This window comes from Aquarana catesbeiana, linkage group LG03 (assembly GCF_042186555.1).
Source record: "Aquarana catesbeiana isolate 2022-GZ linkage group LG03, ASM4218655v1, whole genome shotgun sequence".
NCBI classification, from domain to species: domain Eukaryota; kingdom Metazoa; phylum Chordata; class Amphibia; order Anura; family Ranidae; genus Aquarana; species Aquarana catesbeiana.
In genome coordinates, this window is record NC_133326.1 from 618,616,499 (window position 1) to 618,638,884 (window position 22,386).

At 41.8% G+C, this 22,386-nt stretch overlaps 1 protein-coding gene across 1 annotated transcript in view; it reads left to right on the plus strand.

Annotated features, from left to right (window-relative positions):
• The window catches only part of GPAT4 (glycerol-3-phosphate acyltransferase 4), a 52,559-nt gene that overhangs the window by 20,719 nt on the left and 9,454 nt on the right, over positions 1–22,386 (plus strand). The window contains exons 3-11 of the mRNA XM_073622311.1: positions 7,046–7,115; positions 9,039–9,330; positions 9,470–9,544; positions 10,839–10,928; positions 14,269–14,362; positions 16,002–16,117; positions 18,927–18,982; positions 21,114–21,199; positions 21,279–21,407. Coding sequence (XP_073478412.1) covers positions 7,046–7,115; positions 9,039–9,330; positions 9,470–9,544; positions 10,839–10,928; positions 14,269–14,362; positions 16,002–16,117; positions 18,927–18,982; positions 21,114–21,199; positions 21,279–21,407 — 1,008 coding nt within the window. The remainder of the gene's footprint in view (positions 1–7,045; positions 7,116–9,038; positions 9,331–9,469; positions 9,545–10,838; positions 10,929–14,268; positions 14,363–16,001; positions 16,118–18,926; positions 18,983–21,113; positions 21,200–21,278; positions 21,408–22,386) is intronic.

The following is a 22,386-nucleotide window of genomic DNA, read 5'->3' on the forward strand; positions in this document are numbered from 1 at the left end:
TACATTGATCCAAGCTACCATGAAAATCATACCAAGAGTACAGCTTTCATATTATTATTATACAAGACTTCTATTAGTGGGGCACCAAAATGAAAATTCTTAACCGAAAATTCAGGATTCACTTAGCCGAAAACCGAAATGGACAGTTTAAAAAAAATAAATAATATATATATAATTGTATTCGACTTTTTAATTATTAGTTTTTAAAGTGCTTTTGTGTTAAAAAAAAAGTGCAAGAAAAGCTCAAGAGAAATGCATCCCTTTAAATTCTATGTATGTCTTCACACTGTCCGTTGCTCTTCCGTTGCTCCATTTGGGGGCATATTTGGTCAGTTACAAAAATGCACCAAAAACACACCTTTGAAATGTATTAAAATTGTGGCAAAATCGCATGTTTTTCAGTGGCCATTATCGGCATCCTTTTTTCTATTGACAAAGTGCAGATAACCCTATTTTCGGCTGATAATTTTTGGCAGCCAATATATTGGTGCATCACTAATTTATAAAGTGCCAATAGTTTGTACATCACTTTACAATATAAAAAGGGACAGTACAGTAACAATACAATTCAATACAAGAGGGTTAGTAGGGCCCTGCTCATGAAAGCTTGTTATCTACTAGGAACATTTTGTTTTCTTTAAGAATGTTAAAGGAATTGCTTGTATTACAAATGTCTTTTATGTCATTGGACCTATAGCAATTATCAGACATTCTTGATTATAGAATGAGAATCGTTACTGATGCTATCCTTTCCAGGAGCCTATATGTTGCCTAACCAGTTCATCTGGAATGTTCCACAGTTTGAACATACAGTACTTAAAGCAGAACTAAACCCACTGATTAAACTGTTTCCCAAAACGTTTATAGTCCTGGCATGCCATGAATGCTAATTATTACAGTTACTAGTGTTGGCCCTTAACTGAAAGGATAAGTTTACCTTTAGTAACATGTTACAAGTTACACCTATATTTAGGGTGTAACATGTTACTAAATAACTTGTCACCACCTCATCCTGATCCTCAGTTGTGACAGCAGACAGTGGGTCTTCTCCCCACACTCGCTGTCACAGTTCAGTACAGCGCGGCTGTGCGGGATTCCACCCACACGCCCGTATCATTCATTCACACATTTCTTCCTTAGCTGCAGATGGCTTGTAGTTCTCAATAATGAGTTAATTGAACCTCCTGGACTTCAGTAACTGCCTGCCCATATCAGAGGTACTGGCAGACAGCTCAAGAGTCTGCAGGAGCCTGGTTTTGTACCTGGAATCTGCTGTTTGTGGGTGCAATGCTTTACAGGCTCCTAAGAAAAAAAATGCACATTGGCTATAAAGGATAGGAGGGTATAGTTACACTTTAAAGTAGTTGTAATACCTTACAGGCATACCCTGCTTTAAGTACACTCACTTTACACTTGCGAGTAAGGACATACCCCTGAGTGTATGTAAAGTGGCTCTCAAGCTAAAGCTGCAGCTGAGTAATCCGTGCCCAGATAGTTCAGATTCCCCGCTACTTGGAAACACACCCGATGACCCCCACTACACCCCCTGACCCCTCTACAGCCCCTGACACCCCAGAAGTGAAAAAATATATTGCTTCACTTTAACTACTTCAGATTCGCGCTATAGCCGAATGACGGCTACAGCGCGGATCTGCTTTGCCGGGAGGCCGTCAATAGACGTCCTCCCCTTTGCAAGCTGGCCATGCCCCCCTGCAGGGTGACGCGCGACGCGAACTGTGAGCAGCCGAGTCAATGAGCCTCGGGTGATCACAGATCGGAGTAGGGGGTCGATCCCGACCCCTTACCACATGATCAGCTGTCAGCCAATGACAGCTGATCACGTGATATAAACAGAGGATCGGTAATCTTTTTTTTTTTTTTTTTTTTTTTTTCTTCTCACGCTGACAGTGTGAGGAGAAAAAAAAGTCGATAACAGGCTTCTGTTGAAGGGACATCGGTCCCAAGCAGGGAGAGGCGAAGCCGTCTCATATGTGCTCACAGTGCCCACCAATCAGTGCCCACTAGTACATCTGTGCCACCTATCAATGCCCACCAGTGGTGCCAATCAGTGCCACCCATCAGTGCCCATCACTGCCACAGCTTAGTGCCCATCAGTGCAGCCTATCAGTGCCCATCAGTGTAGCCTCATCAGCGTACAACAATGAAGGGGAAAAATTACCCGTTTGCAAAATTTATTTACAAAATATAAAATGGTTTTGTATTTTTTTTTTTTAATTCTGTCTTTTTTAATTCTTTTAACAAAAAATACAAACATAGAGGTGATCAAATACCACCAAAAGAAAGCTCTATTTGTGGGGAAGAAAAAATGATAAAAATTTCATTTTCAAAAAGTGGGGTATGCCTGTACATATACCCAGTGAAGTGATTGGCCTCAGGTGATACGCAGAAATGAAACAAACCCTCCTACATAAGTTGTACCTGTTTAGCTGCAGTCTTCTCTTCCCTACATCAGTTCAAAGTCCAGAATTTATAAAGCTTGTTTGAGCTGTCGGAATTCAGGGGGAGGGTAGCTGAAATTACACACATCAGAGCTCAGGGAGAAAAGCTGTGAGAGCTGTTTAGAGGGAAGGGACACCCCCCTCTCCACACAGCACTGAGGAACATTGCTGAGACTGTCAATCACATGCTGTGTGCTGGAGCATCACCTTTCTTCTCTTGATGTCAGGAAAACTTGTCAGAAGTGACTCGCAAAGATAGCAGGGGAATAGGGCAGCAGACAGAAATGACACTTAGAGGTTGTTTTACTAAAACTGGAGAGTGAAAAATCTGGTGCAGCTCTGCAAGGAAACTAATCAGCTTCCAGGTTTTATTGTCAAAGCTTATCTGAACAAACTGAAGTTAGAAGCTGATTGGCTACCATGCACAACTGGACCAGATTTTGCTTTCAAGTTTTAGTAAATCAACCCTATAGTGATCTGGATTGAGACAAGTACACACTATAGGGGGATATGCTTTCTTCATATTTCATGTCTGAGGTTTACAACCACTTTAACCGCTTGCCGACCGGCTCACGCCGATATACGTTGGCAGAAGGGCACATAGAGGCAGATTAATGTACCTGTACGTTGCCCTTTAAGAAGCGGTTTGCGGGCGTGTGCCCGCCACAACCTCCGTGAGTGTGGTTGCGGGGGCCCGCGAGGATCAAAAAAAGCTTATTGCGATTTTTACCAAAAATATGTAGAATACATATTGGCCTAAACTGAGGGAAAAATATATTTTTTGGGGATATTTATTATCGCAAAAGTAAAAAATAATGCGTTTTTTTTTTTCAAAATTGGCGCTTTTTTTTTGCTTATAGCGCAAGAAATAAAAACTGCAGAGGTGATTAAAATACCACCAAAAGAAAGCTCTATTTGTGGGGAAAAAAGGACGTCAATTTTGTTTGGGTGCCACGTCGCACGACCGCGCAATTGTCAGTTAAAGCGACGCAGTGCCGAATCACAAAAAGTGCTGTGGTCTTTGGGCAGCCAAATGGTCCGGGGCTTAAGTGGTTAAAATCACTTATCATTTTTCCCTGACCTAAACTATCCCTCCACAGAATACATACTTGCCTAGATCTGGCATCCAAGGCCTCCAGTGTTTTGTTTAGTTTCTGGCAGCACCTACAGCACTATAGACTTCTGTAGTTTAGGTCAGGGCACAGGAGCAAAAAAATAAGTGCACTTATTGTACTCTATTGTATCATAGAGCTTTGTATCAAAGTGCAGATTTTTTTTTAAAAACAGGCTCTTCAGTAATACACGCTACACAATGCAAGACACTTTAATAGGATTCTCCCCTTAACCCCAGTGCTGGAGATCATAATGCTCTTTCTCATTGGTGGTAAGCTAGAAAAACTTGCTGTTTGATGCATAGCAGCCCACCCCCTGCCTGATGTCATTTATATCCAGGCCTGCTGGATCTTGCAAACCGTGATAGCAAAGGCTCTGCAGCTTTGATTCAATTATATACCATAGATATTTGCTGCAGAAGACCTTTTGTTATTTGCAAAGCTGCTTCTTCATTCCAGCTGCCCTCACGTGGATGCTTGTGTACAGCTCTTTAAAGACCACCTTTTGCAAAAAAAAAAAATTATATATAATATAATAAATGCACCTATATTTTCAGAAATACGGTATATTGCAAAGCATTGCTAGGATCCTGCAGACTCTTCTGCCAGCTCCACACTGTGGGAGATTTGTTGTTTCAAGTTAAAAACAGTTTTTTCTTTTGCTAGAAAATTACTTAGAACCCCCAAACATTATTTTTTTTTTTTTTCTTAACACCCTAGAGAATAAAATGGCGGTCGTTGCAATACTTTGTCACACCGTATTTGCGCAGGTCTTACAAGCGGACTTTTTTTGGAAAAAATACACTTTTTTTAATTAAAAAATAAGACAGCAGTGAAGTTAGCCCATTTTTTTTTATATTGTGAAAGATAATGTTACACCGAGTAAATTGATACCCAACATGTCACGCTTCAAAATTGCGTGCGCTCATGGAATGGCGTCAAACTTTTACCCTTAAAAATCTCTATAGGTGACGTTTAAAAAAATTCTACAGGTTGCATGTTTTAAGTTACAGAGGTGGTCTAGGGCTAAAATTATTGCTCTCGCTCTACCGATCGCGGCGATACCTCACATGTGTGGTTTGAACATCGTTTTCATATGCGGGCGCTAGTCATGTATGCGTTCGCTCCTGCGTGCGAGCTTGACGGGACGCGTTTAAAAAACATTTTTTTCATTTTTTTTTTTTACATTTTTACACTGTTTTTTAAAAAAAAATGTGTCACTTTTATTCCTATTACAAGGAATGTAAAGATCCCTTGTAATAGAAAAAAGCATGACAGGCCCTCTTAAATATGAGATCTGGGGTCAAAGACCTCAGTTCTCATATTTACATTAAAATGCAATAAAAAAAAAAAATTTTGTCATTTAAAAAAATGGAAAAAAAAAAATGGCCCTTTAAGAGCTATTGGCGGAAGTGACGTTTTTGACATCGCTTCCACCCTGCAGTGATATGGAGACAGGTGGGGGCCATCTTCCCCTCACTTGTCTCCATACCCAGCAACGGGACAGAAGCAATCGCCTCCGCCGGTAAGCAGCAGAGGGCACCGGATCGGGGGGGGGGAGGGCCTGTCCCGCTGCCGATAAAAGTGATCTTGTGGCGAATCCGCCACAGAGACCACTTTTATTCTAAACTGGATTGCCCGCTGAAGAAGAGGATACCGGGGTTATACAGCTAGCTGCTGCCATAACGATGATGTCCTCCTTCAAAGTCAGGACGTAAAAAGACGGTGGGGGGTCCGAAGTGGATAATTCAGAGAGTCAATAGACTACAAGTCTTGTCTGCTGCTGTAGCAGATACAGGAGCTCTTCCTGTATCTGCCACCTATGAATCGACATACCATACAGTACAACCAGCTTGTCCATAAGCGGGCGGTTACCACAATTTGTGTGACATTGCGGAGGTGGGAGCTTGCATTAGAACCCACAATCTTTTTCCGTGTTTCCCACACCACGTTCAAACACACTGTAGTTGCGATCTGCAGTGGGTGTCAATGTTAACGGCACCCCAAATGCAGGTCACAAACGCAGTGCATTTGCCTGCACCGGATCTCATGGTACAGAAGTACAGTGCTTCCATCATTCAACCAGCAGGTTAGATGGAAAAAAAAAAAAAAGATCTGATTACCCCATCCACACATTTGATGTGGATGGAGGAACCTTCCTTCTGTGTCATATTCTGACAGCCGGGATCCCTGCAATCACAATGATCAATGTTGCTAGCTGTAGCTGGTGGCACTGATCGCATGGGGAAAAACCTGACCGGCTGGTTGTACACAAGTTGATCGATTAGGTCTTAACATCTACAATTATGATTCCTATATAGTCTACAAGGTATACAGTTCACCTACAGGCTTATGTTTTCCTCGTCAGGAGTTTCACTTTTAGGAGAACGTTTAGTTTTAAGCAGTTTACAGTTTTCTTACAACCCTCCTGGTATAGGTGGACATAACATTACCTTAGTGTGACTGTGCTGGGAAGGCTGGTTTCTAATTGTTACCCCTTCTCAGATCCTTTTACTAAGGGGTCTCTGCACAAATAGTTTACAGTGCAGATGTCATAAGCATTTTCACTAGGATAATGAATGATCCCAATATTGTTTGTAATATGATTATCACCTATGATTGTCAGCTTCATTAAGTAGTCATCATGTGATATTTTCCTGTAAAAAAACAAACACCATTATGGCCTCTAGATGAAGCCAACAGGCAGCCGAGATGCTCGTGTAATATCACTGGATTGAGATGGGGCTCAGGAAACTATTGGGGGGGCTGCTGCACACAGAATGTTTTTTTTATCTTAGTGCATAGAATGTATTAAGATATAAAACCTTCTGACTTTAGAACCACTTAAAGATGTCTGCATGGTAAATTTCTTATACATAAACTTATCAGGCTCCTCTGAAAAGCTATCCATGACCAGAATGCTTTTCAGAGACGGTAAAGAGGTAATGTGACGTCTCCTCACCATCTGTTTTGACACCATTTTTGCAGAACAAACATTCCCCAACCTCTTGCATTGCAGTCACTTGTGAGGCACTTGCAATGCTTCCCCTTTCTCTTGAATGGGTCACGTTTTGGAGATTTGCCATGCATCCATCACAACTCATTGGACAATTTTTGCTGTGGGGCGCAAAGCATCACAGCCACGGCATGTGAACACCAGTGTTTTTGCAACTTAAGGGGGTGCTGATAACGGAGCTCAGCTTCATGTTCTTAATGCCCCACAATCAGTAGTCTGAACCAGGCCTCATGGTGTCATTGCCTTTGCTTTGCTTAGTTTTTTAACCCTTTTTTTTTTTTTTTTTTTAATTCATGACATTGTATTTTCATGTAAGTACCCTTTAAGATTGACTGTATGTATGCTTATGTCACCTATTAACATCTTCTACATACATTTATGCCTTTTTATATATTGTATATTCATAACACAGATCATTATTTGCTATATGATGTATAACACGTTTGTATCTTTTACAGTGGGCGACCTTGCGAATTGAGAGAGGCGTGAAGGAAAATAGTCATGCCCTGTACAGACCTTTAACGAATGGTATGCATGTTTTAAGAAATATATATTTCTTCCTGCCTCGTCTTTATATTAGGCTCTCCATGTTGCAATTTGCCAAGTTTCTATAAAATTGTATAGAAATCTGTGTGTGGACAAATCAATTTATAAAATATGGATGAGGTTTTGAAATAGTGATTGGAAAGGCTGGAAATGTTTTCATTAGATCATCTTTAAGCTGCTGTCGAACGGTAGGGATTTTGCAAGCGCCTAAAAAACTCAAGAAGAATGCTCCCCTTTAAAGTTTATGAATGTGTTCACACTGGGGCGGTGCGCTTCCGTTGCGGTGTAAAAAATCCTACTTGCAGCATTTTTGGAGAATGTTTGGGGAGTTAAAAAAAAAAAAAAAAAGCCCCAAACTTGCTCCTTCCGATTGAAATGAATGGCAACCACATCAAAAACGCTTTAAAAACACCCCTGTTAAGTGTTTTTGGTGCAGATTTTGAGTCGCATGTCCTTTAAAAACCACACCACAAACCAGGGTGGATAAAAATCAATGATTTTTAAAAAAAAATCAAAAATCTGATTTTTTTTTTTTTTTATCAAATTTAATTTAATAAAATGCTTTTGGAGTAAAAAAAATCTATCTAAAAATGTTTTCTGTTTAGGATACATTAATAATTTATTTTATTCAGATAAAATGGAGCTTAGTTATGTATCATGAGGCTGTATATTCTGCAATGGTTACATTTTTGGTAAACTCAGTCAATGAATCCAAGCTCTGCAAGCTGAGATAACATGCACTGCATTGATGCATTCACACAATTTCACAGTAACCATGAGATAAAACAAAGTTCAGGAATATTCCTTCATCCCATTGTTTTGCAAATCTATGTACACTACAAACTGTATGATTGAATTGGTTCTGATATCGCTGTTTTACTAACCTGACAGCTTAATATTTAAATAGGAAACCTTCATTTTGTTTGCAAGTATAAAAGATTCTAACTACCAGCAAGAATAAGTCCTTACATTTAAAGAGCACCTGTCATTTCAGATCCATCATGGCAGCGCCTGTTAGCGGACATCCACTCACCTGCTACTGCCACATCCCTCACCTTGTTGGGTCACTGCCGCATCACCAGCCGTCCCATTAAAGTGAATGGGACTGTTGGTGAGTCCACAGCGGATCAGAGGAGAAGCTGCTGCGAGACAGAGATGACAGGTGCTCTTTAAAAATTATGATTTAAATCAAGCCTTTTTACTAGTGATTTAAATCGACTTGATTTAAATCAAATCCTTCCTGCCACAAATGCTGCAAAAGCGCAGCAAAAATGCTCCATTAACACATAGTATCTAGTATCCTGTCCTGTTCACATTATGACATTACAGCAGGGATCCTCAAACGACGGCCCTCTAGCTGTTGCGGAACTACACGTCCCATGAGGCATTGTAAACTCTGACATTCACAGACTTGGCTAGGCATGATGGGAATTGTAGTTTTTGAACAACTGGAGGGCCGTAGTTTGAAGACCCTTGCATTGCAGTAGTGTGTATGTTACCCCGCGCTTTACTGCCGCACACGTTAAATGTATTTATTCTGAATCTCACTTCAACATGCTTTTTGACAGTCGTGCATTGCAGAATGCATGGCGCCACATTGTGGTAAAGCGCTTGGTAGTAAGATTATGCACCTTAAACCTTCCATCTAGGATCTAACAGTATTATGTCTCTTGCTGCCCATAAAACCCACATGCTCTGTGGCACGATAATTAACTGCTAGAGCCTAAAATCTATATTCATCTGTACACCCCTGCTATTGTCCTGCTCATATCAGCTCTCTTTTGTTCTTGTCGGCTTCTCCCACCATGTCTTCTGGTCTCTCTTTAGTTTTCTCTCCTATGTTTTCCCTTTGTCAGCACTTCTGTTTCACACAAGGTTATTTCTTTTTTTTTTTTTTCTTTACAGGGATTATTGCTAAAGGGAGCACATCCCTAGAGAAAGGAATATGTGAAATGCGAGGAAGTGGGCACTCAAACGATGGTCCAGAGTTCGAGCTGTCGGATATATTCTACTTTTGTCGGCAGGGCATGGAGAGCATCATGGACGATGAGGTGACCAAGCGCTTCTCCGCAGAGGAGCTGGAGACATGGAACCTTCTGAGCAGAACCAACTACAACTTCCAGCATATCAGTTTGCGGCTCACTGTGCTGTGGGGGCTGGGCATGTTGGTTCGCTACACCTTTCTAATGCCACTCAGGTATAGCTCAGATCATTGTAACTTCCTGCTTTGGCTTTTAGGATGTATATGTGTGTGTGTGTATATGTATATATATATATATATATATATATATATATATATATATATATTGACTGTGTCTCTCTCTCTCTCTCTGTAGGATTGCTTTGGCTATCACAGGGGTCAGCCTTCTGGTGTTTGGAACATCTGTAGTAGGATACCTACCAAATGGCTGGTTAGTGTCCTTCCATGTTTTTATAATTGCTGTATGGTGTATGTATGGTGCTCAACTGTGCATACTGGAATGAACACAATTTAAAATAAATGTTCCATTTTTCATAAACCAAAAATCATGGTGTGCCTCAGCCAGGGGTGTGTGCAAATTTTAAACTTTATTCATTTGTTCGGCTACTATTCCTCTTCTCTAGAATATATCTGCTAAAGTCTAAAGCGGTGATGCTCAACCCTTTGAAGAGCAAAGGCCACTTGGATAATTTGGTAACCAGTCATGCCCCACAATGAACTAGGTGGTTTTACCACCCCCCCCAAACCACAAATGTAAACAAGTCCTTACTGTCCTGACACACTGATGCGATGCGGTTTACCCGCACTGAGGGTGCAGCGCAATACACCTGTGGCTTTCCTGCGGGTTAGATGCACTTTGCCATTCACTTTTATTACGTCTTGCGGGTCTGGTGCGCTTTCTGCAAGTGCACCAAAACTCCTTCATTCGGGAGTTTTGGTGCGCTTTCAGAAAGGGCACCAAACCCATAGGATATAATAGAAGTCTATGGCTTAGTGCAGCTAATCCATAGAAGCCACAGGTGCACCGCGCTCCACATTTGGATCTGTGTGAAAGTAGCCTAATAACACTTTTTAATAAGTGCTAATATGCCCAGTGCAAAAGTGCAGTGTATGTGATGTTCAGTACATTGACCTTTTCCTCTTTCAGCTTTTGCTGGCTTTGCTCTCCAGGCTGGTAGAAAGGTCCCAGGCGTAGTGCACTTGGTATCTCTCTGCCTGGTACAGGAGTCGGCACTACAGAGCTTATCAGCTTATGCGGCCGCCTGCTTCCTCTGCTTCTGGCTCAATGCATTCTGATACTTTGAGATGGCGGGTTGGCAACTCGTTGATCGTGATCTGGGCTTGCTGACCTGCCAGAGCAAAGGAATGCACTTCCCTGTTTTGAGGTCACAGGCCACATCCGAGAGCTCTGTGGGCCACAGATTGAACACCCCTGGTGTAAGCAAGGAACAAGTAAAAAGCTGAGCTTCTATTTTACTGTAGGAGCTTTTTCAGCTCCACTACTGCTGTAAGTCAGCTTGTTATAGTGATGGGTATAGTAAAAAAGATATCATTTATTAGATTTCCATAGTAGCGTCTTTACCTTTGCATGGAAAGAGGAGGTAAATATATTCCACAGATGTATTTGATGTAGTCAAACAGCCACCAGCATTCTGAACGATACAGTAATATTATGCACCCTTTAATGATGAGTTGTCTGTTAATTGTCATATTTATTTTTTCAGGTTTAAGGAGTTCCTCAGTAAACATGTACATCTAATGTGTTACCGAATCTGTGTGCGTGCCCTCACAGCAATCATAACTTATCATGGCAGGTAGGCTTATTTCACTCCTCTAGGGGGCTTTTCCATCTGATGAAATCTGTTTTGGTATGGCTTCTGATTTATACTGTAAAATCTGTTTTGTTACCCTGGAAAACTCTTTCAAAGTCCTGTCCCAGTGGTACTTCACCCCTGCTAAAATTGCCAAATGCCTCCCGACAGTCCTGCATGCTTTAGGGTTATGCTCTGACGTAGGTGTCATGAAACATATATTGGTGGACATGCCCCATAGTTAACCACTTCAAAACCGGCCACTGTATATAAATGTCCTGTATTTTGGGGGGGGATATCTGAATGATGCCTGTAGCTACAGACATCATTCAGATATCATTATTTTCAGACGGCGATTCTGTGCACGATAAGAACAATCATAGCGGCAGTTCCTCTGCTTGAGCGTTCTTATAGGCGACGGGAGGGGACGCCCGCCGCCATCCGGTGCTTCTCCGGGCTCTCCCGTGCCATCGGGAGCCCGGAGAATGAATCGGCCGGCGCCGGATGAGAACAATAGAGATGACTGGTGACCAGATGGTCACCAGTCATCTCTATGACCGGTTTTTCCGATTTCATGCTTTCCAGCCTGGAGGAGAAATGTGGGGTCTTATTGACCCCGTATCTCTCCATAAAAAGCATCTGTCACATAGATTCCTATTACAAGGGATGTTTACATTCCTTGTAATAGGAATAAAAGTACCGTATTTATCGGCGTATAACACGCACCCCAAGTTAAGGAGGGAATTTTAAGGAAAAAAACTTTTAGGAGTAAAGTTTAAGGAAGAAAAACTTACATTAAAATGCCCATCAATGCAGCGTTATCGGTGTCCATCTGCAGCCTTGTCAGTGTCAGTGCAGCCTTGCCCCAGTGTCCATTGCAGCCTTGTCAGTGCAGCCTTGTCAGTGCAGCTTTGCCCCAGTGCAGCCTTGTCAGTGCAGCCTTGTCAGTGCAGCCTTGTCAGTGCAGCCTTGTCAGTGCAGCCTTGTCAGTGCAGCCTTGTCAGTGCAGCCTTGTCAGTGCAGCCTTGTCAGTGCAGCCTTGTCAGTGCAGCCTTGTCAGTGCAGCCTTGTCAGTGCAGCCTTGTCAGTGCAGCCTTGCCCCAGTGCAGCCTTGCCCCAGTGCAGCCTTGCCCCAGTGCAGCCTTGCCCCAGTGCAGCCTTGCCCCAGTGCAGCCTTGCCCCAGTGCAGCCTTGCCCCAGTGCAGCCTTGCCCCAGTGCAGCCTTGTCAGTGCAGCCTTGTCAGTGCAGCCTTGTCAGTGCAGCCTTGTCAGTGCAGCCTTGTCAGTGCAGCCTTGTCAGTGCAGCCTTGCCCCAGTGCAGCTTTGCCCCCATGCAGCTTTGCCCCCATGCAGCCTTGCCCCAGTGCAGCCTTGCCCCAGTGCAGCCTTGCCCCCGTGCAGCTTTGTGGGATCGCCGCGATCCCTGCCATCATACACAGCCCTGTGTAAATTTAAATATGGCGCCGAGACTGCAGGGACTCGGCGGAGCGCTGATACACATAGCCGAGAGTCCTCGGGTTTTCTCGGCGCCGCTTACAGTCCCGCCCAGTCCCGCCCTATGGGCGGGACTGTAAGCAGAGCCGAGAAAACCCGAGGACTCTCGGCTATGTGTAGCTCCGCTCCGCCGAGTCCCTGCAGTCTCTGCGCCGTATTTGAATTTCCACACGGCTGTGTATGTCGGCGGCGATCGCGGCAATTGCCGCGATCGCTCCGATCACACACAATTGGGAGGGGATCGGCCTATAACACGCACTCACGATTTTCCCCTGATTTTCAGGGGAAAAAAGTGCATGTCATATGCCGATAAATACGGTAATCAAAAAAAAAAAAAAGTGTAAAAATAAAAAAAATTAAATAAAATAAAATAAAAAAAAAAAATTTAAAATGCCCCTGTCCCTGGTAGCTCACGCTCAGAAGCGAACGCACACATAAGTCCCGCCCACATATGTAAACGCCGCTCACACATGTGAGGTATCGCCGCGTGCGTTAGAGAGTGTACAACAATTCTAGCACTAGACCTCCTCTGTAACGCTAAACTGGTAACCTGTAAAAAAATTTCAAGCGTCGCCTATGGAAATTTTTAAGTTATGAAGTTTGGCGCCATGCCATGATTGTGCGCAATTTTAAAGCGTGACATGTTAGGTATCTATTTACTCGGCGTAACATCATCTTTCACATTATACAGAAAAATTGGGCTAACTTTACTGTTTTGTTATTTTTTTAATTCATGAAACCGTTTTTTTACCAAAAAAAGGCGTTTGAAAAATTATTGCGCAAATACGGTGCGAGATAAAAAGTTGCAATGAGCGCCATTTTATTCCCTATGGTGTCTGCTAAAAAAAAACATATATAATGTTTGGGGGTTCTGAGTAATTTTCTAGCAAAAAAATGATGATTTTTACATGTAGGAGAGAAGTGCCGGAATAGGCCCGGTATTGAGGTGGTTAAACGGCTGTAGATTTAGGTTTATAACATGGTCAGTTCGGTCTTACACCTCAATCTGTGCAAGGATCCCTAGGAGGCGCTTTTGCACAAACCAATAGAAGGTGCTACCAGACACTTTAGTGACCCGTATATTCTCGGCTATGAAACAGACGATTGCAAAAGTATGGAAAATGCCGACCGTCAGCTTTAACAAACTGAAAAGTTGGGTGCATGGTACGCTGGTGAATGAAAAACTGACGGCAATACTAAACGACACACAATACATTTTGCTAATTTGGCAACCCTGGCTAGATAATGTTACATCTACACAACCGGTTGCTGGTTTCCTAGAGATGAAAGGTAATGCTGCAAATGAATGTATTCGCAGCGAGCCTCCGAGATGAAGATGGATTCCTCCCCCCCTTCACTTTCTCTCTCTTTCTTACCCTACTTTTCAAATTTCTTATTTCTCTTCTATGACTCTCTTGCCTTCAGATTGCCTTTTTGTCAATGCGTACTAGCTATACCTATGTTTGGTCTTCTGGATGACTGCATTGTGGCACTTATATTTTATCTTCATCATTGGACTCCCAGTTGAGGAGTTTTTTTATCTTTTTGAAACCTGAGTGCATGTTGCAATTTCAAGCATCGCTCTTCTGATCACCTAACATTTCATCGTTGTTCAGACTGGTCACTATGCACATTGCTCGATGTTTCATATCTGCGGTGGGAATCTTCCTTTGAATTTGCTCTTTGTGTTTATTTTTTTATGACAATTATACTTTTTTTCTACCCGTTTATGCCATCGTATAGCTTATCCATGATATGCAAATATTCATTTTTTGTCTCCAATAAAATCTAAGTGAAAGAAAAAATTTTTCTGCTGTATACTTTATACACAATATTTTGTTCTCAATAGCGAGAATCGTCCCAGAAATGGTGGCATCTGTGTGGCCAATCACACCTCTCCCATTGATGTTATCATTCTTGCCAGCGATGGATATTATGCCATGGTATGTTAAAAGGTTAAACTGTACTTGTAACAAGAATATTTGTAACAAGAAAAAGATAAATGTAAAGACTGAGATTTAAAGTAGACACATCATTTTTTAAAGCGCTATCTGTCTCACCACAGCATCTGCGGTGCCTTTTAGGCTGTAGAATATTAGGCAAGTCCCAAACCATTTTAAACATTGCAAAATGTACCACTTTAGCGGCACTTCAGCAGTCCAGGGCATTGTCATGTGGAAGGCAGGAGGGTTATTTAAACTCTGCAAAAAGTTCAAATTTCCTAATGTACATTGATACAGGTGTTGGGAGCACAGATAATGCAGTAAAAGATACATCCAGGGCCCATTCACACTGCCCAAGTGCTAAACTCTCCATTTTAGCTTGCAGGCAGCTGTCAGTTTTGGGCTGCAGTGAGGTGTGCTAGGGAGCAGTGCGATGTGAGTTTTGATGCATTACACAATTTTCTTTTTTTTTTTAACTTTATTTAAAGTACACAAAGTGACATTTCATTCATGTCTCCACACAGCAGCATAATGCCTACCTGTGCACTGTGATAAAATACAGCAAATCCGCAGCTTACTGCACCACACCTCCGAGCTGCATGCAGTGCGAACTGCGCAGATAGAAAACAGTTGTTTTCCATATGCCGTAGTGGTGACTGGAGTTTGTCTAATGCAGAAAAAGGTCACTCACCGCACATGTGAACAAGCTTCAGACATTTTAGAGAAACTTTTTTTAGTTTCAGAATGTTTACTTTGTCTTTTCCAAATGCATGTACTATAAAAATGCTGCATTGGCTTAGTCTAAGGCTTTATGCACACGAGACGCCGGTGCAAACTCTGCTGAACACATGTTTTTAAAAGATGAAACTTGCGTTAAGAAACGTCCGTTTTGCCGCGTTTGCATGCCACGTTTAACTGCATTTGCGTCTAGAAGCGTTTAGTTAAGATAACAAAGACCCTCCCCAAGCTCAGAAAGCATGATACATTTTAACTGTTTCTGCCATTTTGATCAGAGTGAGCAGCAGCAGAGAGAGCAGTTGTATACTTGCATTTGCCTCTCTTTCTGTGTTTTTTTTTTTTTTTTTTTTGGAAATGGATCCCATATTGAACATATTGCAGAGCAGAGAATGACATTTTGCGACCCAACTTTGGGGCCGGTATCTCGGGGTCACTTGTTGTAGTGCTGGTTCCACTGTGTTTGCACACCAAATTTGGGGTTCCTAGCACTAAGTGGCCCCGAGATACGGGCCCCAAATTCGGGTTGCAAAATGTCATTCTCTGCTGCAGTTTATCATCATATTTCTGGTCCAAAAAATAGGGTTCCTTTAAAAACATTTATAAACGCAAACGCAGCTAAAGGTATAACCGGCGTTTAGCCGCGTTTGGCGTCTGAAACGTGGAAAACTTTTGCGTCTGAACCCATTTTTTTGCTTCTGGAAAAACGAGGTTAAACGCAACTGCCTAAAAACGCCAAAAAACGAGACTGTGTACATGGACACATAGGATAACATTGAATGAGTTCAGGGGCAGTTGAAAAAAGTGTCCAACTGCCTCTGAACGTGCGTTTAACAGCGTCTCGTGTGCATGAGGCCATTTGTAACCAAGCTCAATATTCTTCTGTATTCTTTCTTCCACATAGGTAGGACAAATACATGGTGGTCTGATGGGAGTAATCCAGAGGGCCATGGTAAAGGCCTGTCCACATATCTGGTTTGAGCGTTCAGAAGTCAAAGATAGACATCTTGTTGCTAAAAGGTAATTTTTCAAGGGAAGCTAATGATCAAATCGGAGGCTTTTGCCTAGCAGTCCCAGGCTAGTTGCCAGTTGCTTCTGGTTGCCTGTTTATTACTAAGAAAAGATCAGTGGCTTTGTCAAGAGTAACAGAATCAATCTTTATTTTGTTGCAGAGTGACTACAGGATAATGTCATAAATAAGGCTGTAAAATTTGTTACGCAGGTTGTTGTTAGTGTACGGAATCTCTATTGCTGCTGTTCGTTTTCTGTATTTCCTGTCCCTAAAAAAAATCTGTTATTCGTGTGCAAATATACACTCACCGGCCACTTTATTAGGTATACCTATTTAATTGCTTGGTAACACAATCAGCCATGGCAGCAACTCAATGCATTTAGCCATCTAGACGTGGTGAAGACAACTTGCTGAAGTTCAAACCGAGCATCAGAAAGGGGATTTAAGTGATTTTGAATGTGGCATGGTTGTTGGTGCCAGACGGGCTGGTCTGAGTATTTCAAAAACTATTGATCTACTAGGATTTTCACACACAAACATCGCTAGGCTTTACATTGAATGGTCCAAAATAGAGAAAATATCCAGTGAGTGGCAGTTATATGGATGAAAATGCCTTGTTGATGTCAGAGAAGAATGGGCAAACTGCTTTGAGATGATAGAACCCGCAACAGGAACTCAAATAACCACCCGTTACAACCAAGGTATGGAGAATATTATATCTGCATGCACAACACATTGAAGATCACACCGGGTGCCACTCCTGTCAGCTAAGAACAGGAAACTGAGGCTACAATTTGTACAGGCTCATCAAAACTGGACAGTAGAAGATTCCTGGTTTGATGAGTCTCGATTTCAGCTGTGACATTCAGATAGTGGGGTCAGAATTTGGTGTAAACAACATGAAAGCATGGATCCATCCTGCCTTGTATCAACGGTCCAGGCTGGTGGTGTAATGATGTGGGGGAGATTTTCTTGGCACACTTTGGGCCCCTTAGTATCAGTTCAGCATCATTTAAACATCACGGCCTGATCATGTCCATCCCTTTATGACTACAGTGTAAATATCTTCTGATGACTCCTTCCAGCAGGATAAAGCACCATATCACAAAGCTCAAATCATCTCACCACTGGTTTCTTGAACATGACAATGAGGTCACTGTACTCTAATGGTCTCCACAGTCACCAGATCTCAATCTAATAGAGCACCTTTGGGATGTGGTGGAATGGGAGATTCACATCATGGATGTGCAGCCGACTAATCTGCAGCAACTACGTGATGTTATCATGTCAATATGGACCAAAATCTCTGAGGAATGTTTCCAACACCTTGTTGAATTTATGCCGCGAAGAATTAAGACTTAAGCCAAAAGGGAGTCCAACCCGGTACCAGCAAGGTGTACCTAACAAAGTGGCCAGTGAGTGTATATCTTCCATGTTTCTGCACCTTGTTTCATTAAACATAATTTTCCGCTATATATTACTAAGTATTTTCATCCTTCTCTACAAGAAAAGCGCACATTCATCCTCATATGTACAGATACACGAAATGGTTTATATTGACCTGATAGATGAGATTTTGAATGGCCTTCAGATTATTTCTGGAGTACAATTACAAAGCTATCACTATGTGTATATATTGTATATATTGACTTAAATCTTTGATTTCAAGAAACCTTGTATCATCTATTTGTAATTTCTGACATCCTCTTAAAGCTGAACTCCAGGCAGGTTATTAATCTTGACCCAAACCTTCTGTCCATAAACACATTGCAAACATGAATATTTTATTCTTCAGAATGACCTAGGACCTGTAAAAGTTCATGACAAGATTACTCTGTATTAGAATTCACAGCTATGCCTTAACTAATAAAAGAAATACTAGAGAATCACCTGTGGGTGGGTTTGTTGCCACTGTTCAGCTGACCACAGCTTGGTGGGTGTGACAGACTCACATTGTAGCCATCAATGAGATGTAAATGTGGGAAAAACTTGTTGACACTGCTCATCCGGTTAGAGTCGGAGATACCCGGGTGCTGCCCCTACAGCCAGCGGTGACATACTTATGTTGCCACCGTAACTGGAACATCTTGCATAGATGTTACAAGACCAGAAGCAGCACAGCGGGCACCAGTCTTACAAAGAGGAAAAAAGGCACTGAGCCTGTGTTATGCTGGATTCCTGCTTCGATTTTACAGCGTCTGCAGTAGTGGATTGAAGTTGTTGCAAGTCTATGAAATTAAAAATGAACAAAGCATATCCCTCTGTAGTGTGTACTTGCCTTGATCTAAAGTACATAGTATGTTTTCTGTCTGTACTCCCATTCCTCTACTATCTGCATGAATCACTTTTGACAGTCTATTCAGACACAGCAGAATCCCAGGAGACGGTAAAGACACCCCCCCAGCACACAGCAGGTGATTGACAGCCTCAGCTGGGCATGCTTCCCTATAAGTGAGCAATGTGACGTATGCTTTAAAATTTTGTCCATAAGGGGCTGGTTTTTCATTAGTCACATGATTATTAATCTGAATGTCATTGCAGATAGATTAGTAATCCCCCTATAGAAAAGTGAACACTGTATACATTAGCAGCAACGTCACCGGTGTCTAGAGCCAAGGTCACAGCAGGTTGTATACAGCGAATTGCCAGGAGCAGGGTGAGAGCAGATAGGCAGAGCATTTGTCATGTTCTATAAGAAATCTTTCAGTGACAAGCCAAAATAAAATGTGTTTGATAATATGAAGGTTCTAATTACACTTTATATGTTGTCTTTCTACATATACACGTATGTCTTCATACTCCCTTTTATTTCCCCAGGCTAACAGATCATGTGAAAGATGAGAGTAAACTGCCAATCCTTATATTCCCTGAAGGTAAGTGCAGTGCTCAGACCTCTCTGCTATCTCTAGAGAAGTAGGAAAGTACATGACAGATACTTAATAAGTGTATGGCTTCTGTTCATTTAAAGGTGAAAACATTTAAAACTTGAAATTTAAAAAAATCGATAGCAGGGTTTTTATAACAGCAGAGACACTCCTGTCAGCGGTAGCACACATAGCTCAGAGTGCATTTATGGCAGGAGTCTGTGTCCTGGTGAAGTGACTTGCATGCGCAAGACTGATGTCATATTAGCCTGGCAAGAAGACAGGGCAAAGGTGGAAGCGCCCGGGACCAGCTAGAGCACTGGCCCTGCGGTGCTGGGGGCACTGTTTGACAGGTAAGTCTGCCATATTGTGCTTAAATGCATGCTAGTTATTATGGCATTAAACCACCTTTGGGGGAGTTAAATTCCACATTGAAGAGCTTGTGCTGTGTCCCCTCCCACTGCCTGTAAAACTAATCAAGTGGCTGAATAGGTACTAGGATGGCTTTTACATTACAGAGATTCGCCTCATGAAGCTGCAGGCATAATTCAGATATCACCACAGGCGGGAAGTGGTTAAGCAATTGCAAAAGATGACCCAACATCTGATTTTGGATACAATTTCTGTCTTTGAATCTGCTCCAACATGTTTGTTATTATTTATACAAAATCTGAAAAAAAAACACGTGAAAAAATATAGTGGAATATAAATTAACCACTTCAATACTGGGCACTTTCACACCCTTCCTGCCCAGGCCAATTTTCAGCTTTCAGTGCTGTCGTACTTTGAATGACATTTGCACGGCCATACAACACTGTACCCAAACTACATTTTTATCGTTTTTTTTTGTTTTTTTCACACAAATAGAGCTTTCTTTTGGTGGTTTTTAATCACCACTGGGTTTTTATTTTTTGCTGAACAAATTAAAAAAGTCCAAAAAGTTTTTCTTAGTTTCTGTTATAAAATATTGTAAATAGGTACGTTTTCTCCTTCACTGATAGGCGGCACTGATGTGCATTGATAGTGGACACTGATAAGCAGCACTGATTGGCATCACTGGTGGGCACTGATTGGCATCCCTAATGGGCATCGCTGATGGGGCTGCACTGATAATCACTGCACTGATTATCAGCGCAGATCCCCCCTGTCAGGAGAGCTGTTTATGGGCTCTCCTACTCACGTGCTGTCAGCGTGAATAGAGGAATGCTGATAACTGGCACTTCATAGTTACACTGTGATCAGCTGTGATTGGACACAGCTGATCACATGGTAAAGAGCCCACATCATAGACTCCTTACCGTGATTTGAGATGCGGTGTGTCCAAACGATACACCGCACCACTGATCGCCATGCTGCGTGCCCCATTGTGAAGGCCGTTCTATGACGTCCAGTCAGAACGAAGCCACCGCCTAGCTGTCATTTTGCTATTAGCCGGGGTGGGATGTAGTTAAAAAAAAAAAATTGAGTTTTTCGGCATGTAGTTTGTACACCACAATGGGAAGATTCTTTCAAAATAAAAAAACAGAAAAGTGGTTGTAATAGGTGAAACCTTTTATTGGGAGCCCCAGCCCTGTCTGTGGACTGTGATTTAGTCTTTATCTCATTTGCTGTCAGTCTTATGAAAATCTAGAAGCATTTGACATCCAGGAAGACTGTGATGCCAGTTTTAGCTATTATAAGTCACTCAGACTGGAACTTGCATGCACTGGAACAAAGAATTGAAGTCTGCTGACCCTGCTTCATACATTGCACTAAAGTCGCAATAGAAAAAAATTTAATCATGTTCTCCCTGTGTCTGCGTGGGTTTCCTCCAGGTATTCCGGTTTCCTCCCGCACTCCAAAGACATGCTGGTAGCTTAATTGGCTCCTGTCTAAATTAGCCCTAGTATGTGTATGAATGTAAGTTTAGGGATATATTTGTAAAGTGCTGCGTAAATTGATGGCACTATATATGTACCTGTAATAAATAAAAAATGATAAACATTCAGAAGTTGTGCACAGTTTGAGTGAAAAGGGCTGGGAAATTTTAGCTGAATCTAGAATAATTGCCAGATACAGTATAATGTTACCTCTACTGTTTCTGTATACAGATTAGACATGCAAGTAAATTGTTCTTTTCATTGTGTCTATCTTCTGCTAGGAACCTGCATCAATAACACATCTGTCATGATGTTCAAGAAGGGAAGCTTTGAAATAGGAGCCACAGTATATCCTGTGGCTATCAAGGTAAGCTGAGGCGTTTGGTGAAGTGTGGGTGTGCAGGGAATGGAATGGGACATCACCAACTCTTCTTTTCTCTTTGTAGTATGACCCACGCTTTGGCGATGCCTTCTGGAACAGCAGTAAATATGGAATGATCACCTACCTCCTGCGAATGATGACTAGCTGGGCCATAGTGTGCAGTGTCTGGTACCTTCCACCTATGACGCGACAGGTGAACTTACATCACTCTGAACTTATAACTGCATTTATTGTTGTATTACTGCTGGTTATTCTTAAAGTGGTTCTAAAGCCTAGACATTTTTTACCCTAGTGTATTCCCTGAATAAAGGTAAAAAATGTCCCACTAGCATATTAGTGTAAGTATTAGTGAAGTGAAAAGTTTGTTAGTTCAAAAACGAAATGTTTATAGATCACTAAAAGCTGAAGATTAGCTTTAATGAAAACTTTAAAAACCACTGCTCTAGGTTGTATATAGTCTAATCATATAAATAATTAATGAAACTTGGGAGGAATGGAAGCTTGTGAACTTACATAAGATCAGTGTTTGAAATATAGTGACTGTTTCCAATTACAGCTGATGACAGTTCACGGTCAGTAGGGCAGTATTGTCTCATGCATCCATGCTTGCTTTATTGGCTCAGAAAACTTGGAAAGGTTTGACTTTGTTTGTTTGTTTTTTTTTATTAAATTTTTTTTATTACTAGATTTAAAAGTAAAGCAGCAACTGCTCAATTATTAAACATATATTAGGAATTGGCTCGAAAAGCATATTTGCTCCTTTAGCTAATTCCAGCCAATAATTGTACACTCTTTGGAATTCCTTCATCGTTCATTTGATAAATGGGACTATCTGGCTGGCTGGGGCTCCAGCCATGAAAGATACACTACGGTTAGGACTGAAAATAAAGCTTTGATATCTGTACAAATAGCACAGCCGATTTGTCCAGTTTTCAGCCAGGCATTACTCTAGGGCACAAGTTCACCATCTTTTGTCACAGATCTGGTCGTACATTTTTGTGATAAAGAAGAGGAACTACTAGGTGCACTTTTTCTAGCTCCTTGCAATCTCTGTTGTATAGAAAGTCTGGTGCAAGCAAAATGTAAACACGACGTGACATGTAAAAGTTACCGTTCGGGTTCAGACTTGCCATGGAAGTTTGAACATAGTTGCTGATGCTGGAAAGAAACTT